Here is an 18445-nt window from a genome sequence, read left to right as displayed (position 1 = left end):
ACCGAGAGTCCAGAAGGTGAGATGCATCAGATCTGTGGTCTTGAAGTCACTAAAGATGGTGATAGGGCACAAGAGATAAAGAAAATCTGGGCTAGATGTACAAGTAATTGAGATCACAGGACAGATGTCGATGGAGAAGATTGAAGACAGTAATAGTGGCAAATGCAAAGACATTCAAGAGGGGATAAGGAAACCAGCAGGCACAGTGGAGAGAACAAAACAGAACATATATCTGATTGCCCCTGTCTCTTCTTTACCTGCCCGTCCCTCTCTCCCTCCCCCCTTCTCTCTTTTGGTCACACACACATCCTTGAAATGTTTCTGGTGGTTGAATACAATCAAGATGCTTAGCCTCCTCCAGTGGCCCCACAGATATCTGCTTCCTACCCTCTCTCCCACCTTGTCTCTCAGTCCCTTTATCTGTTGCAGCCACACTAACTTTTCTATTCCTTAACACTTGGGCATTCCTTCCTCCTCCACCTTTGCTGTAGCTTTTCCCACTTTTACCTGGCCTCTCTGTCAGTTGGTTCTCAGCTTCAACATCAACTTACCCTTCCAGAGAGGACTTCTACTGACTGACATATCTAAAAGTAACCTACCTTCCTCTAGCTTCCAGATCATCTTATTTTCTCACAACAAATACTTACGGATTTCATCTTCAGTTTATTTTTATATTTTTGTCAGTGCCAGGAAAAATCTCAGGACCGCACACATGCTAGGCAAGTGTTATACTTCTGAGATATATCCCAGCCTTTCCATCCTTCCCTCCCTCCTTTCCTTCCCTTCTTCCTTCCTTCCTTCCTTCTCCCCCCATCTCGCTCTCTCCCTCTCCAACACTGGCATTGAACTCACTCACTACCCCTCATTCTTGTTTGGCATTTGTGCTTAAGGCAGTCCCTCTACCACTCGAGCCACACCTTCACTTCCAGCACTTTGTTGGTTAACTGGAAATAAGAACTAAGAGTCTCTCAGAATCTCAGTCTGAGATTCTCAAATCCCAGCCCAGAGTAGCTAGGATTATAGGCATGAGCCACTGATGCCCAGATATTCCATCTCTTGTTTATTTGTCTGGTCTCACTGGAATGTAGGCTCTAGGAGTATGAGTTCCTTTGTTTCTCTTGTGTACCATTCTATGCCTTCTGTCTAGAAGAACATCCCTATTGCTGCCTGCATATAGTAGGCACTCAATAAATAGTCGGTGAAAGGAAAGATAAATAGTAAGTTAAAGCAGGACAAAGTTCAACTATACCTTTGTGGTTCGGATAGGAACCAACACTTAGAATCAGATATAAGTTTAGGATCAGAAATGAGAATAACTACTTTTCAGGATTAACCATAGAAACAGACTTGGACCTGTTTTAGAGGTTAAATTTTATTGGGGGGTTTATTGATTGGGAAGTATTTAGATTTGAGGTCAAGGTTACCATTGGGGTTGGTTAGAATTGTGATTTGGGTTAAGGTTCAATTTGAATTAAGTATAAGCTTAGTGTCATTTCAACCTCATTAGGAGGCCTCAGAGTTTTCGCTGGTCTCTCCACAGACACCACTACAGAGATAGTTTCCCTGAGCTGGGGCATGAGACTTCATCTAGTCATCAACCCTCCCTCCCAGGGAAAGCCCCAGACCAAGAGCTGGCCTCTCCAAGAAAGAAACCAAATTTCACACAATCTCTGAAACTGAGATTGAAACCAAGATTAGCCCATCTCAAGGACCAGCCTTTCAGTACATCATAAACCCCCGTGACACAGCCTTTGCCAGTGCTCTCCTTCCTTCCTGCCTTTAGTCCCTCCGTACCCCTTGTCTTCCCCTTTCTGTCCCTCTGTCCCAGCTCTCCTCTCTGACCTCTCCCCCTCCCTGTCTTTTGGTTCCCCATTCCCCACACACACCTCCATCACTTGATTGCCAATAGTTTTATACTTAGCTTAGCATTAGAGAGTCAGAAACAAACAGCAGGAAGTACTTTCTGATGAAAAGAAAATGCACAGAGAGGAGAAAAGGAACCGAGGCCCAGAAGGAAGCCCAACAATGACCCAAGGGATAAGATTGTTTTTAACGGCACTGGGAATGTAGCTCAGTGATACTTTGCCAAGCAAATAAATAAGAAGACAAGACACAGACTAAGAAATCTGAAAGAAGGATGAATGGCTTTTCTTCCACCATCACATCTGGGCAGCCATCAAGTTCTGTAGATTTTGCCTAGAAGCACTTTGTCCTTTCTGTGATCCTGTGGTTTGCCTGTATATGAAAGAGAGCCCTGGTATCTCGTGGCTAGGGCATTAGAAGACCCTCCTCCCTGGTCTCGGTGACTTAGGTAAAATTGGACAGTTTTCCTTGAGTCTTCTGATCTTCATTTCTGAAGACTACAATGAAATATAAAACTTTAAATACATTGTTTAGCTGCATACAGTGGTAAAGGCCTACAGTCCTAGTAATCAGAAAGCTGAGCAGGAAGATCGAGAGTTCAAGGGCAACCTAGCCTCTCTATAAAAACCCAGTGTTGCTGGGCACGGTGGCTCACGCCTGTAATCTTAGCTACTCAGGAGGCTGAGATCTGAGGATCACAGTTCAAAGCCAGCCAGGGCACTAAAGTCCGTGAGACTCTTATCTCCAACTAACCACAAGAAAACCGGAAGTGGTGGTGGTAACTTTGAGCTGAAGAGCTCGGGGACAATGCCCAGGCCCAGGGGTAGGGGCCCAGGGACAGAGTTCAAGCCCTGGGACCCCCCCCCCCAAACAAAACAAAACAAAACAAAAGCCGTTCTCAATTGCTAAAGAAACAAACAAATGCATTTACTATGTTTTTCTCTTGTTAACCTGCCTCTTGCGACAGGAGAATCTCTCCTGTAGATGAGGGAAGAGACTCTACCTTTTCTACTTCTATAGAATGAAAAGAAATAATAGTTAAAACTATTTTTTATTTTTTCCACCAGTCCTGGGCTTGAGCTCAGGGCCTGAGCACTGTCCTTGGACTTTCTCAAGGCTAGAACTCTACCACTTGAGCCTCAGCACCACTTCTGGCTTTTTTCTATGTATGTGGTACCGAGGAATTGAACCCGGGTCTTCATGCATGCTAGGCAAGCACTTTAACCACTAGGCCAAACTCCCAGCCCAATAGTTAAAACTATTAAAACATGGAAGGTACGGGTGTCAGTGACTCACACTTGTAATCCTGGCTACTTAGGAGGCTGAGATCCGAGGATCAAAGTTCAAAACCAATTCAGACAGAAAAGTCAGGGAATCATACCTCCAATCAACCACCAAAAACAAAAGAGTGGAGCAGTGCTAAATGGTAGAACACTCCTTGAACACAAAAGCTCAGAGACAGCATCTAGGCCCCGAGTTCAAGCCTCAGGACAAGCACAACAAAACATGAAAGACAAAATTTCCAGTTAGGGAAAAACAAACAACCAAATGTGCAAACGGGGTCCCTCAGATCTCAGCCTCCTGCGTAGTTAGGATTGTAAGCGTTAGCCACCAACATCCAGCTTAGTTATTTGCTTTTTTTTTTTTTTTTTTTTTTTTGCCAGTCCTGGGCTTGAGCTCAGGGCCTGAGCACTGTCCTTGGACTTTCTCAAGGCTAGAGCTCTACCACTTGAGCCTCAGCACCACTTCCGGCTTTTTTTTGTATGTATGTGGTACCAAAGAATCGAACCCGGGTCTTTGTGCATGCTAGGCAAGCACTTTAACCACTAGGCCAAACTCCCAGCCCTTATTTGCTTTTTTTAAGACAAGGTTTTCTTTTTTTTTTTTTTAAACATTGTTATGGAAGCACAGACCAGCAAAGATTATGGCAGCTTTTTTAGAGAGGATAAAGGAGTTGTGGGTGACCCCCAACCAGGGGTTCCAGAGGGAAGTTCAGACACTCAGGAAGGGGAGACTGCAAGCTTGTCACACACAAAGAATCAAGTCATCAGTCAGAAAGGCAAAGGTCAGGTTGGGGGTGACATCAACTCCAGGCCAGGTATACAACTTCAAAATTACCTGTGGGTGCTGGGAGTTTGGCCTAGTGGTTAAAGTGCTTGCCTAGCATGCATGAAGACCGGGTTCGATTCCTTGGTACCACATACATAGAAAAAAGCCGGAAGTGGTGCTGAGGCTCAAGTGGTAGGGAGAAAGTCCAAGGACAGTGCTCAGGCCCTGAGCTCAAGCCCAGGACTGGCAAAAAAAAAAAAAAAATTACCTGTGGACTTTCTGTTATCAATCCAGCTAGCTACCCCTGCCCCCATCCCAGCCTGCCTGAAGCCCATATTCTGATGGACAGCCTCACATAGCCATATTTCCAGCAAAATGGCCTTTGCAGGAAACATAGTTATGAGGGAGAAATAATTTTTTTTTTGTCGGTCGTGAGACTTGAACTTTGGGCCTGGGCATAGTCCCTGGGCTCTTCAGTTCAAGGCTAGCACCCTACCACTTGAGCTACAGCATCACTTCTGGTTTCATAGTGATTCACTGGAGATAAGAGTCTCATGGTCTTTAGTGCCTGGTCTGGCTTTAACCCACGATCCTCAGATCTCAGCCTCTTGAGGAGCTGGAGTGAGCCACCACACCCAGCTTAATGGAGCAATAATTTTGTCTACTCCATCTCCCGTCTAGTACATCACTCAATGCATTGAGATTTAAGTACTACATCGTTGCCGACAACGGCTCATAATGGAGGGGTAGCAAGAAGAGCTTGCTAGCTTCTATTCTGGTCTGCCCAGGTCACATGTAAGGAGGAGTAGAATAAGAAGGTGTTCAGTCATTTGACTAATTAAGGATGGTAACCCTGGTCTCCAATTAAAAAGACTTTCAAAACCAATTCGATACCTGACCTATTCGGTGTAAAAACAACTTCCTTCCCCACGCGGTGCTCACAGTTTTCCTGGTCCAGGCCACGCTGGTTTTGGAGGGCCACTTCAGCCGAGAGCTGAGCTGAGTGGAAGGCTCTGCAGCGACCACACGCAACCCCCGAGGCTCAGGCTGAAGGTCTCGCTCAGTGTCAGTGTCAACATCTCCCTTCGTGAGGGCAGGGGTCCCCAAGCCAACCAGGGCAGCAGGAAGCGCAGCTCTCGGCACAGGCAAGATGGGCATCATGTGGTTGAAACCTTCTTCCCCTCTGTGTACTAGCACCTTTGGCAGCACAACTACGAAAACAAAGAGGACTTTTTGTAAAGACCCATCAATATGTGATGTTAGGTCATCAATACGTGCAGTCCTGGGCCTTGAACTCAGGGTCTGAGCACTGTCCTTGGACTTTCTCAAGGCTAGAGCTCTACCACTTGAGCCTCAGCACCACTTCTGGCTTTTTTCTATGTATGTGGTACCGAGGAATCGAACCCGGGTCTTCGTGCATGCTAGGTAAGCACTTTAACCACTAGGCCAAACTCCCGGCCCGCAATATTATTTTTAAAAGACACACACTGGGCCGGGAGTTTGGCCTAGTGGTTAAAGTGCTTGCCTAGCAGGCATGAAGACCCGGGTTCGATTCCTCGGTACCACATACATAGAAAAAAGCCAGAAGTGGTGCTGAGGCTCAAGTGGTAGAGCTCTAGCCTTGAGAAAGTCCAAGGACAGTGCTCAGGCCCTGAGCTCAAGCCCAAGACTGGCAAAAAAATAAAAATAAAAAAAAAAAAAATAAAAGACACACACAGGGCCGGAAGTTTGGCCTAGTGGCAGAGTGCTTGCCTAGCATGCATGGAGACCCAGGTTCGATTCCTTGGTACCACATACATAGCAAAAAGCCAGAAGTGGTGCTGTGGCTCAAGTGGTAGAGCTCTAGCCTTGAGAAAATCCACGGACAGTGCTCAGGCCCTGAGCCCAAGCCCAGGACTGGCAAAAAAAAAAAGACACACACACACACACACACACACACCCCACATTTCCCTGGATATCCCTCCCTGGCCCTGTGGTATTATAAGCCTTTTCATACGACATGTTAAGTGGCAGTTAGGAACCTAGCCCCATGCACGAATGAAGACAGAGCCAGCAGTCTTGTGCTAGGTCTGGTGATTGATTGACCATCCCAAAAGTGGCCTGCAGCAAATCATACCAGTCACCTTAGGGAAGGCAGGTTGTCCAGTAGTGTCCTGGGGGATTGGAGGAGCCAGTTGGGAAAGGCAGGCAAAGAGGATCTTTGAAGTCAGCCAAACGCCCATCCAATTTGCACAGGTAGCTGGGACTATGGGAGTCTCTAGATTGTAAAAGACACCCTTGGGTCCCTGGCCGGTGACCCAGAATCTCATTTTCCAGGTTTATTTATTTATATTTATTATTATTATTATTATTATTATTATTATTTTGCCAGTCCTGGGGCTTGAAATCAGGGTCTGAGCACTTTTCTTGGGCTTTCTCAAGGCTGGCGCTTTACTACTTGAGCCACAACACTACTTCTGGCTTTTTTTTTCATATGTGGTACATCAAGGAATTGAACCCCTTTCTTTGTGCATGCTAGGCAAGCACTCTTACCACTCCCGGCCCCTCATTTCCCAGGTTTTGACGGTTGGAGCGCCTATTTTGATTTCCTGAGCAGCTTGGCCTGTAACCCTCTCTCATATGATGTCTGCATTCAAGCGGATCTGTACTTGCCATCACTGCTGTCCCATACCCATTGTTCTTAATCTGTCTTGCCTCATTTTCCCTAAAAAGTGACTTCAGTCCCTCCATCTTAAGGGAAGTTGATGGGTGAAGATCCATCTTTTGTAATTGCTTTGAGCTGCGTAGGGGTATTGACCCTGCCTCGGTGTTGCATTGTGGTTTCAGGAGGGACATTCTTTGACTGAACTGGAAAGGAAGCCATCTGATAATTTAGGGAGAATAATAAGCCACAGAAACAATAAATGGAACAAAAAATTAATATCTCCCCACATATTTGTATTATAAAACAACCAGCAATAACCACACAGTTAAAAAACCCAGATGGTAAGGAGCTCATTAAAGTTAAGAGCGGAGTCAGATAGTTTTGATCTGAGTGTGTAGACTCTGAAGGACTGGGAGACATGATATCTAGATTTCTAGACTACACACGCTGGTGGCAGTGTCCTTATCTTGAGGATCCAGAAGACTGTCTGGATTTACTAACACTCAGCCTTACCCTCTCTCTCTCTTCCTTCCCTCCCCCGCCCTCTCTCTCTCCCTCTCCCTCTCCCTCCCTCACTTCTGCTACTTAAACTGCTAGGCCATACTCTCGGCCACTTTATTCTCTTACCAAATGAATTCATAAGGCTGGACCAGACCAAATACCTTAGGTAACGATACCATTTTTACTACCCACTATACATAGAAATAGCAGGTTATACATAGAAATAGCAGGTTACACATAGGCAAGGGTGTAAGTTCCTGTCCAGTTACTAGTAGACAGATATTTGCATTAGATAAGAACGCTTATGGGGGCTGGGAGCATGGCCTAGTGGTAGAGTGCTTGCCTAACGCGCACGAAGCCCTGGGTACCACATACAGAGAAAAAGCCAGAAGTGGTGCTGTGGCTCAAGTGATAGAATGCTAGCCCAGGTCCTGAGTTCAAGCCCCAGGACTGGAGAGGGGGGAAGGGAGAGAGAGAGAGAGAGAGAGAGAGAGAGAGAGAGAGAGAGAGAGAGAGAGAGAGAGAGAGAGAGAGAGAGAGAGAGAGATTCACCAGGAAAATAGGCACAAAAGATGTGCCAGACAAGAAGGTCTATAACTGAACCTCTGGTATGAAACCTGCCAAGAGATCTGGGGACAAATGTAACTAACACTTTTGGGAACAAGGAAGGGGAGGTGTGCAAGAGAGAACAATGGGTTGAGAAAAGCCTGTAATCAGCCAAGGGGAGCAGAGGCGTCACAAACACCAGGTCTCCAGCCACAGCCCAGCTGCTCCCCCTCCTCTTCCTTCTCCTCCCTGAAACACTTGTCCCTTCTCTGGAACTTGCAGGCCTAACCTCACTCCCTAGATGTCCTAGAGCCGCAGTTCCCCTGAATCCACTCCCTTTCCCAGAACTCGATTGCACGAAGCCCCGGCCTGTGGTTCCCTCCTAGGCCTCAGCCTTTCCTGCCTTCGGGTGAAACAGCAGCATCTTCTAAGCCCTGGGGGCTTCCCCAGGCCCCAGCCCCGACCTAGAACCCGCCCGCTGCCTGCCGCGCAGCCACTGCCGCTTCCTCTATAAAGGGACTCAAGCGTCTGTCGGGGCCCAGGCACCCTACACAGCAGGTGAGACTCTCCCACCCTATCTCCTTGGGCTGCCTAGGCACCAGGCTTCTACCCTGTGACATCTTGCCCCTCTGCTTGAGCCCAGGGCCCTTCTTGCCTCCTGTCCAGGTCAGCCTGCCTGGGCCTGGGGCATGATGGGTTTGGTTTTGGTTTGTTCATGGTTTCTAACGCTGCATCTGTCAGCCTGTTTCTCTCACCTTTGTCATGCATTTGCTGACAGTGTCCTTATCCTCGTCCCCTCCATCTCTCTCCTACCTTCCTCTACTCATCCTGGGGCCTCCCTGCTCAGGTCTGGTCCACTTCCCTGTCAGTTGCTCTGTCTCAGGATGATTGTCCCCAGGGGCAGGCAGGAACTCTGTTTTTTGCTGTGTGCCCCACCCCATTCACTCTCTCTCTCTGTCTCTCTCTCTCTGTCTCTCTCTCTCTCTCTCTCTCTCTCTCTCTCTCTCTCTCTCTCTCTCTCTCTCTCTCTCTCTGCAGATTTTCCCTATGACACCACCTGGCCATCTCCACCTCCTGAGGGGGCCTGTCACCCTCTTCCTCTTCCTCTTCCTGGGGCTGCTGCTACTGGCCCTGCCACCAGGGACTCAGGTGAGACAGTCGCAGAATAGGGACTGGTGGGAGTGATCCAACTCAATCGACAGCCCTAAAGCCTTCTTAACTGCTCTCCCCCAGGGTCTCCTAAGTATTGGCCGGTCTCCTGATAGCCATCCCTACAAGTATTCCTTCAATCCTATTGCTCACCTTGTTGGTAAGTTTCTCCCTGACCATTCAGTCATGGAATCCCCAGATAACCTCCTGCCCCGAAACCAAGAACTCTGCCTCTCCCCTAAGCTTTCCCAAGACAGAGGCAACCCACCTGCTCCCACCTCTTTCCAACCAGTGCTCCAGGGCTTGTTTTTTCAGGCCTGGAGACCACTGACCTAATAAGCCCTTGACTTGCCACCCTTACCCTTTATGACTTTTCTAGGAGACTCCCACTTCTCCAACTCCCTGCGCTGGACAGCAAACACAGATCACACCTTTCTCCACCGATTCTCTTTGAACAACAATTCTCTCGTGGTCCCCACCTCTGGGCTCTACTTCGTCTACTCTCAGGTGCTCTTCACTGGTGACAGCTGTCCCTCCAATGACATCCCTGTCTACCTGACCCATGAAGTCCAGCTCTTCTCCTCTCTGTACCCCACCCACAGGCCCATCCTGAGCGCCGAGACATCTCTGTGCCCAGGGATAGAAGGATCGTGGATGCGCTCACTCTATGTGGGTGCTGTGTTCTTGCTCACTCAGGGGGACCAGCTATCCACCCAAACAGATGGCATTGTCTATCTAGACTTAAGGCCCAGTAGTGTCTTCTTTGGTGCTTTTGCTCTGTAGAACTTGGAAAAGTCCAGAAAAGAAAAAAAAAAGAAAGAAAGAAATTGATCTCAGGGCCTTCTCCCTATTTATCTCCATTCTGACCATTTCAAGAGTCACAGCAACTCTTCTTTGCCCATCCCAATAGTCTCAAGACTTCAGCTCCCATTACCTGGAGCTTTCCAGGCACTCCAGGAATCCAGCACCTCCATGAAAACACTCTGATACTCTGCTGAGAATCTCAAATCTGCCTAGAACTCCCTAGAGCAGAGCCATGTGTCTGTCCTGCTTGGCTAGGTCAGATGAACATGGACATGGAGGATGCGTTGACATAGAAAACTTGAGAAGATGACAGGGAAGGGGGACTATTTATCAAGAGGGAAATTAAGTTATTTATTTATAGGGTCTGATGGAGAGAGAGAGGAGCAATAGAAAGGCATCCAGAGAAAAAGAGAGCCCAGGAATTAAGAATGAGAAGGCATCGCTAGAGGGAGGGGGGAGGGAAAAGTAGATCTGAGGGACTGAGGGCTTCTAGAAGGAAGCAAAAGGCTGGCCATTGCTCAACTAGATACCCATGAGATCCATCTGTATCCTCAATGAAGCCCAATAAATCTTTTTTTTGTCTATAAAATATACTGTTTGTTTACGTCTGTTTATCTGGGGAGAGGGAGAGTTTCCTGAGTCTCTAATGTCCCATGATCCTCAGAGGGGTCAGGAGAAGAACAAGGAGATTGCCTGGTGTTGGTGGCTCAGCCTATAATCCTAGTTACTCAAGAGGATGAGACCTGAGGATTGTGGTTCAAAGCCAGCCTGGGCAGGAAAATCCATGAGACTTTTTTTTTTTTTTGGTTGTGGGGTCTTCCACTCTAGCTACTCTTCTACCACTTGAGCCACAATACCACAGACTTTCCTGCCTAGGCTGGCTTTGAAATGAGATGCTCTGATCTCAGCCTCATGAGTAGCTAGGATTACAGGCTTGAGCCACCAATGTCTGTCTACCACTGAGACTTCTCTCCAATTAACCACTGGAAAACTGGAAGTAGCACTGTGGCTCACAAAGGTAGAGCACTGGCTGTGCGTAAAAAGAGTTCAGAATCTGAATTTAAATCCATACCAACGGAAGAAGAAAAGGAGGAGGAGGAGGAGGAGAAGGAGGAGGAGGAGGGGGAAGAAGAAAAAGATCAAGGAGATTAAGGGACTCAAATTGCTCCAGAGATCTATGACTGATTAGTGGAGGCTGGGTAGCCTGGCTGCTCCAGGAGAAGCTGTGGAGACAAAGGAGAAGTGTGGGATCTAGGATGGGGAATGGGGGAGTTGGGGAGTGGAGGGGGTTCTTAGAGAGCTGTGTACACATGTGGAGGTTATAAGGAGTAAGGATTCCAGGAGGCCTCTCAGAAGAAGTGACCACACCGAGGGGGTTGGGGGATGTCCAGAACGATGGTGTGGAGTATGGGAATCTTCTGGAAGGTGTTGTGCCCTTAGGAGTGAGAGAGCCTCTAGAACTACCAGAGGAGATAATTGAGGAAACATGGTCATATGCCAACGCTCTGAGAGTTGGGGGTTTCTACTGAAACAAACATCTGTAATCCTAGCTACACAGGAGGCTGAGTTCTGAGGATCAAGGTTCAAAGCCAGCCTGGGCACTAAAGGACCTGAGACTCTTATCTCCAAGTAACCCCTAGAAAATGGAAAGTGGGGTTTGGCTCAAGGGTAGGGCGGTGGTAGCCTTGAGCTAAAGAGCTCAGGGACAGTGCCCAGGCCAAGTTCAAGCCCCATGACCCCCCCCACACAAAAAATAATAAATTAATAAATAAATAAAGTAATAAAATAAAAGCTGAGGCTTCAGAGTTCCTTGGAAGTCAAGACTCAAAAAGAGGCAGTGCAAGTTCCAGGTCAAAATGAAAGGAGAAAGCCTGCCCCGTGGGGGTCTGTGAATTCCCAGGACTAATTTCACTCCCTCTGGGGCTGTCCCGGGCTTGTCCCTGCCACTCCCACTCTGCCCTCCCAGAGGTCCCGTGCACACCCTAGTTTCAAGTTGCCTTGCCCTCAGTGCCCCCACCCCCAACCCCAGGAGTCAGACATGGCTTTCCTCCTGCATTGAGTTTTCAGCTTGGTGAATTCCTGCCCACTCCCCGCCCCCCTCGCCTGCCTGTCAAGTTCTACTCTCAGGGGAGTCCTATTTGGAAATAGACCAGAAACACCACCACCTAAAGAAATAAGACACAGGCGGCATTAGAGCGCAGAGAGGAAGTAAGGTCTAGCTCCCCCCACCCCGATCAACACATTGGTAAATTGCCTCAGATCCTGGAGGGGTGTGTGAGGAGTCTCCTTGATGCCTGGGTGTCCCCAACTTTCCAACCCCCCGCCCCCGCAATGGAGAAGAAACCGAGACAGAGGTGTAGGACCCACTACCGCTTCCTCCAGATGAGCTCATGGGTTTCTCCACCAAGGAAGTTTTCCGCTGGTTGAACGAGAGCCTTTCCCCGCCCTCTTCTTCCCCACGGGCTATAAAGGCAGCTCTCTGCACACCCAGCCAGCACAAGCTCCCACAGCGAGGACACCAGGGGACCAGCCAAGAGGGAGAGAAGCAACTCCAGACCACCTCTCCCCCTGGAAATAAGCCCAGACAAGTGTCCAGGCAGGCAGATCCTGTCCTTCTCACTGCCCCAGAGCTCCCTCTCTTCACCAGGGAAGGACACCATGAGCACAGAAAGCATGATCCAGGATGTGGAGCTGGCAGAGGAGGCACTGCCCAAGAAGATGAGGGGCTCCCAGGACTCCAGAAAGTGCCTGTGCCTCAGTCTCTTCTCCTTCCTGCTTGTGGCAGGAGCCACCACGCTTTTCTGCCTGTTGCACTTCGGAGTGATTGGCCCCCAAGGAGAAGAGGTGAGTGCCTTGTCAGCCAGACAGAAATGAGGGAGGAGAGTGGAGGGGGCGAGAAAGAAAAAAAATGGGTGCTGATGAGAAGGATGAGGAGGAAGATGGGGAAGCAGAAAGAGATGGGGAGAGGAGAAAAAGGCAAAGTGACAGGATCTCTGATCCACGGATGGACTCGCTGAAGATTTGTCCAATGAATGAATGAATGAATGAATGAGTACATACACATCTGTGAAGAGAGATGTGGATGGTGATATGCAATGTGGGCAGAGGAAAGGGGAAGAACCAAGTGATAAACATGGCAAGATAGAAAGAGATGTGGGAGATAGGAAACCTGAGAGAGCCAAGAGTGATAAGGAGAGATTAGATGTGGCACTCAATGAAAAGGTTGATGAATGGCTAAATAGGTGGATCAACAGATGGATGAATGGAGAGCAAAACCAGACCTGGGACAGCAGGGCAAAGTGGATAGCAGTCAGGTACTTTTGCCTTGGGTCTGACTTCTCAGATGCTAATATTCTCTTTCTTCTTTATCCAGAAGTTCCAGAATGGCCTCCCTATCATCAGTCCACTCGCCCAGACCCTGAAACTTAGTAAGTGTTCCCAAAGTCTCTCTCCTAAATCAGGGATGGGGAGAGAGAGAATGGAAGCAATGGGACAAATTCAGAAGTTTGGTTCTAAAAGGGAGGGAAGAAGGAATGGTGATCAAAGTAGATATTTTCTGGGAAGATTAAGAAACTCAGTTTGCTTGTTTTTTTCTCTCCCCTGGTACTTCGGGCTTGAACTCAGGGCTGAGTACTGCCATTTAGCTGTTTTGTTCAGGACAGACACTCTCCCACGAGCCACAGCTCCATTTTTGTTTTGGTTTTTTTGCTGGCTAATTGGAGATGAGTCTCATGAACTTTCCTGCCCTGGCTGGCTTTGAACTGTGACGCTCGTATCAGCCTCCTGTGCAGCTAGGATCATAGGTGTGAGCCATGAGCACCTTGCTTGGAACTCAGATTTTTCTTATCTCTTCCTTCCTCAGGATCATCTTCGCTAATGGCAAGTGACAAGCCTGTCGCCCACGTTGTAGGTAAGAGCGGGGAGTGTGTGTATTGGGGATAAGGAGCAGGCGGGACAATGAAGGATAGGATTTGGGGGGCTTTACCCAGCTGAGAATAGACAGACCTGGGAGACCTTATTTGGGAAACTCGAGGGGAGGTGGAGGAACAGCAGAGCCTCAAGGATACTCAGGACCCCACAACTAAATGGGATGTGAAAAGACATACAGGACAGGAACCGGAAGTGGGGGTGGGCAGAACTTGAGGGCCAGGATGTGGGGAGCAAACTGGCAGGGGCCACACTGACTCACCTCTCCCTCCTTCCCTTCAGCAAACCAACAAGCCAAGGAGCAGCTAGAGTGGCTGAACCGACGTGCCAATGCCCTCCTTGCCAATGGCATGGAACTGACAGACAACCGTCTGGTGGTGCCATCGAATGGGCTGTACCTCGTCTACTCACAAGTTCTCTTCAAGGGCCAAGGCTGCCCCTCCTTCCTGCTCCTTACCCACACTGTCAGCCGCTTTGCCATCTCCTACCGGGAAAACGTTAACCTCCTTTCTGCCATCAAGAGCCCATGCCAGAAGGAGACCCCAGAGGGGGCTGAGCTCAAGCCCTGGTATGAGCCCATCTACCTAGGTGGGGTCTTTCAGCTGGAAAAGGGTGACCTACTTAGTGCTGAGGTCAATCTGCCCGAATACCTAGACTTCGCCGAGGCCGGGCAGGTCTACTTTGGCGTCATTGCTTTGTGAGAGGGGTGGATGGCCATCCATTTCCCTCAGATGCCCTCCTCCTTGTCTGGCTTAGGGAGGGAACTGGGGGCCTGGGGTTGGACCCTAAGCTTAGAAATGTCCACAACAACACTCAGAAATGAAAAATTCAGGCATAGGGGGCCTGCACAACGGGGCACTCACTAGCTACTATTAAAATTCAAACTGGAGCTTCTAGAACTCAATGGGGCTTCTAGGTTTGGTCCCTAAATTTAACCTGGGACCTCTAGAATGAGGGGATCAGATAGGCTATGGTTCAGAATCTCTCCCTGAAAAAGATCTCAACTAGAACTTGACAGGAGTGGACCCCAGGCCTTCTAGACTCTTCCCTACCATGCGGAGTCCTCACAGGGAAAGCCCCCTCTCTATTTATGATTGTACTTGTGGTTATTTATTATTTATTATTTATTTATTTATTAACATATGAATGTATTTATTTAGAAGGTCAAAGTGTGTCCTGGGGGGGACCCAGTGTAGGAGCTGCCTTCTGCCAGACATATTTTCTGTGAAAATGGAGCTGAACTATAGGCTGCTCCTACCTGGCCCCCTGGCCTCAGTGCCTCCTTTTGCTTATGTCTAAACCAAAATATTTATCTAATCCAATTGTCTTAACAATGCTGATTTGGTGACTGGACTGTGGTCACTGCGTGGCTGAATCTCTGCTCCCCAGGGGAGTTGAATTTGTAATCGTCCTATTAGTCAGTGGCGAGAAATAAAGATTGCTTGAAAAGAAATACGCTTTCTTTCTTGAACTAATTCTGCATTTATCCTGCGGGGAGGAGTGGATGGGCGAAGAAATAGGGGGAGTGGGGAGGCTACTTCCTGAAGTTCGTTCTCTTAGGGTGCTAAAGATTCCTGGACCCAGATCTCAGTCCTTAGGCTTCTAGGGCTCAAGCAACCCTACAAAACAAAATCCACCCAATATCCTTCCTCTCCCAGGAAACAAAAGCCTGAGACCCTAATTACCTGTCCCTTAAGGCATGGGAATTCCCCACTCTGGGAATTCCAGATCTCGGCTGGGAAAGTACTGCCGTTCTTTCCTGCCGTGGCCTCACAGCAAGGAGGAGCCACATTCTCAGGTACCTGAATCACAGCCAAGGGACTTCCAGAGACTCAGGTATCTGGGCTCCAAAACACTCAGTTCCAGCCACCACTACCTCCAGTTCTGAAGCAGCCAACCTTATCTGCAAATATAAAAGGCAGCTAAGGAATGTCTGCTGCATTTAGACATTTGAAGAGAAAGCTCAACCACCGCCCTCCAGCTCAGCTCTGCTATGGTAGGCACTCAGCAGTCTGGGCCTTACTTCCTTTGACCTGCCTGCCAGCTGCCCTAGTCCCTTCTATTTCTCAGTGGGCAAAATGGAATACGGAAGAAAATAAAAACAAAGAATATGGCTCCATGGGGGGGTGTAAATTAGTACATGCTTAACATGTGCAAGATCGTGGGTTCAACCCTTAGCACCAACACCCCTCCATGTACTCCTCAAAAAGAAAGAAAAAGTAAGATATGAGCAAAGGATCCATTTGACAGCTTTGATCTCATTGAGTTTGTTTGGCTTTTTTTGACAAACTTGTGGGGAGGATGAGAAAAGGGTCAATTGAAAAGAGAAATACAAAGCACTCTGCTAAATTAAAAACTATTATGGCTCTGAAGTGTGGCTTAGTGGTAGAGTGCTTACATAGCATGCATGAAGCACTGGGTTCAATTCCTCAGTACTACATAAACAGAAGAAATTAGAAGTGGTGAAGGAAACTGATGTCACTGAGACCTTTCTAGGGTGGGATGGAAAGTCCTCACCCTTGCTTCACACTTGGTGAAGTGTCTTTCCTAAAGTGGGCAAACGTATGGGGCTCTTAGGGTGAGTAAGCAGTTCTCCCCCGCTCCCCCACATCATGACCAACTTTGGGATCCAAGGCCCGATGTAGGTCACCCCAATGGGTCACCTCATCCCCCGAAGATACCACATAGTTGATTTTCCTCTCCCTGGCAACATAGGTTGAAGGAAAACCCAACTTCAGTGGGACTCCCACTCACTGGGCCCATATTTCCAATTCCATATTTGTCTTCATCTGTTCAAAAGAGCCTTCCTGTGTGACGGGAGGATGACAAAAGGCTCCCACCCTACCACTTGAGTCACAGCGCCACTTCTGGTTTTCTGGTGGTTAATCGGAGATGAGTCTTAGGGAGTTTAATGCCCAGACTGGCTTTGAACTGTGATCCTCAGATCTCAGCCTCCTGAGTAGCTAGGATTACAGGTGTGAGTGAGCTCAAGGCTAGTGATCTGTCTCTGGCATCTTGGTGGTTAATTGGAGATAAGTCTCAAAGACTTTCCTGTCCACACTTTCCTTGATCCTCAGATCTCAGCCTCCTGAGTAGCTATGATCACGAGCAGGAGCCACTGGCACCCAGTTCTTTATTTCTCTTTTCCTTTTCCTTCTTCTTTTTCCCCTCGGTAGTACTCAGGTTTGAACTCAGGCTTTTGCTCTATAGCTTGAGCCATGCCTACCTCCTAGCCCCTTCTTGGTATCTGGTCATCTTTTCTATCTGGTCAGGCTCCTCACCCTCTACCTGGCCCCTGGGGTGAAGTCTGATCATCCTGACTGGTCTCTACAAGTGTCTTGTCATATTTACTCAGAAAGAAACATCCTGCCCCTCCTTTTTCTTTGCTTTTAGTTTTAGTTTTTGTTTTCCATCCCTTGCCTATGCTGTATTCAGAACTGAGCCTCATCTCTTTCTCTCTACTGCAAGACACCATGGCAGTAACCCCACATCTATCTGTGGTTCTGAATATAGCCTTTCTTACTGTGTGTTAAAAGTACTATTGAACGGCATATTGGCTGTTTTTGTTTATTGGGTTGTGCTTTTGTGTGAGTACTGGGGTTTCACCTTAGAGCCTGGCATGGGCATTGTCCTTTAACTTTTCCAAAGCTCGAGGCTAGAGCTCTACCACTTAGCCACAGCTTCATGTCCAGCTTTTCCATGGTTATTGAAGATAAGGGTCTCATGGATTTTTTCCAGCTCTGGCTGGTTTTGAACCATGATCTTTGCATTTCAGCCTCCTGAAAATCTAGTCAAGGCCTGAGCCACCAGCATGTACCTCATTGTTTTGGTTCAGTCTGGTGCTGGGGATGGAACCCAAGACCTTGCACATTGATTGAATAATTTTTTTTTTGTGGGGGAGCGGGAGAGAACTGCTTACTCACCCTAAGAGCCCCATACGTTTGCCCACTTTAGGAAAGACACTTCACTAAGTGTGAAGCAAGGGTGAGGACTTTCCATCCCACCCCAGAAAGGTCTCAGTGGCATCAGTTTCCTTCACCACCTCCTCCATAGGTCCTCCCTGGTGTCCTCTTGCCCCTCATTTTTACATCAGACTTCTTGACCTTGGTAAGTGTTCCTTGATTCGGGGACAGAGGGATTTTCAGAAAGCCAGCAGGGAAGAGCTGCTGGGCTCCACCCCAACGCCATACTAGGGTTTTCTCCTGCCACTGGTCATTTTTCTTTTTTTCTTTTGTCAGTCCTGGGGCTTGGACTCTGGGCCTGGGCACTGCCCCTGAACTCTTCAGCTTAAGGCTACCAATCTACCCCAGAGCCACTGCCCCACTTCCCTTTTCTACTGATTAATTGGAGATAATAGTCTCATACTCTTTGGTGCCTATGCTGGCTTTGAACTGTGATTCTCAGATCTCAGCCTCCTGAGTAGCTAGGATTACAGGTGTGAGCCACTGCACCTGGCCCACTTCTAGTTTTCTAGTGGTTAATTGGAGATAAGAGTCTCATGGTCTTTAATATCCTGGCTGACTTTGAACCTCTATCTCCAGATCTTAGCCTCCTGAGTAGCTAGGATTATAGGCTTGAGCCACTGGGCCCAACTGCTGCTGCTGCGGCTGCTTCTTCTTCTTCTTCTTCTTCTTCTTCTTCTTCTTCTTCTTCTTCTTCTTCTTCTTCTTCTTCTTCTTCTTCTTCTCCTTCTCCTTCTCCTTCTCCTTCTCCTTCTCCTTCTCCTTCTTCTCCTTCTCCTTCTCTGTCTTTCCTTTTTCGTGCTGATCTAGAGCTTGAACATAGGGCCTGGACACTGTTCCTGAGCTTGCTTTTTTTTTTTTTTTGGTGCAAGGGTAGCACTACTACCACTTGAGCCACAGATCCACTTCTGGTTTGTTTGTTTTCCAGTAGTTTAATGGAGATAAGACTCTTGAGGACTAGAGGACTTTCTTTCAACGGTGATCTTCAGATCTTAGCTTC

At 48.1% G+C, this 18445-nt stretch overlaps 2 protein-coding genes across 2 annotated transcripts; both read left to right on the top strand.

The window, feature by feature from the left end:
- The first annotated feature begins 8123 nt into the window (after window positions 1-8123).
- Window positions 8124-10110, top strand: Lta (lymphotoxin alpha). Its single transcript, XM_090355332.1, has 4 exons — window positions 8124-8161; window positions 8642-8752; window positions 8837-8912; window positions 9132-10110. Exons 2-4 carry the CDS (start codon window positions 8651-8653, stop codon window positions 9533-9535), a joined length of 582 nt encoding a protein of 193 aa, XP_090211458.1. The 5' UTR covers window positions 8124-8161; window positions 8642-8650; the 3' UTR covers window positions 9536-10110.
- A 1968-nt stretch (window positions 10111-12078) lies between these two features.
- Tnf (tumor necrosis factor) lies at window positions 12079-14903 on the top strand. The gene is made up of 4 exons (XM_090355331.1): window positions 12079-12400; window positions 12930-12984; window positions 13419-13466; window positions 13766-14903. The coding sequence occupies exons 1-4, from the start codon at window positions 12215-12217 to the stop codon at window positions 14182-14184; spliced, it is 708 nt and encodes a 235-aa protein (XP_090211457.1). The 5' UTR covers window positions 12079-12214; the 3' UTR covers window positions 14185-14903.
- Window positions 14904-18445: the final 3542 nt, after the last annotated feature.

This window comes from Megascapheus bottae, chromosome 22, assembly GCF_031878675.1.
Source record: "Megascapheus bottae isolate mThoBot1 chromosome 22, mThoBot2.hap1, whole genome shotgun sequence".
Lineage (NCBI taxonomy): Eukaryota > Metazoa > Chordata > Mammalia > Rodentia > Geomyidae > Megascapheus > Megascapheus bottae.
The sequence above is the reverse complement of the archived record's forward strand: the minus strand, read 5'-3'. Positions and strand labels throughout refer to the sequence as shown.

Bases quoted from the DNA above. Each gene is read 5' to 3' on its own strand.
- Tnf (XM_090355331.1), top strand. From the start codon at position 12,215: ATGAGCACAGAAAGCATGATCCAGGATGTGGAGCTGGCAGAGGAGGCA. The intron at 12,401-12,929 runs GTGAGTGCCTTG...TTCTTTATCCAG, and splicing joins TTGGCCCCCAAGGAGAAGAG to AAGTTCCAGAATGGCCTCCC. The intron at 13,467-13,765 runs GTAAGAGCGGGG...CCTTCCCTTCAG, and splicing joins GCCTGTCGCCCACGTTGTAG to CAAACCAACAAGCCAAGGAG.
- Lta (XM_090355332.1), top strand. From the start codon at position 8,651: ATGACACCACCTGGCCATCTCCACCTCCTGAGGGGGCCTGTCACCCTC. The intron at 8,753-8,836 runs GTGAGACAGTCG...GCTCTCCCCCAG, and splicing joins CCCTGCCACCAGGGACTCAG to GGTCTCCTAAGTATTGGCCG. The intron at 8,913-9,131 runs GTAAGTTTCTCC...TGACTTTTCTAG, and splicing joins TCCTATTGCTCACCTTGTTG to GAGACTCCCACTTCTCCAAC.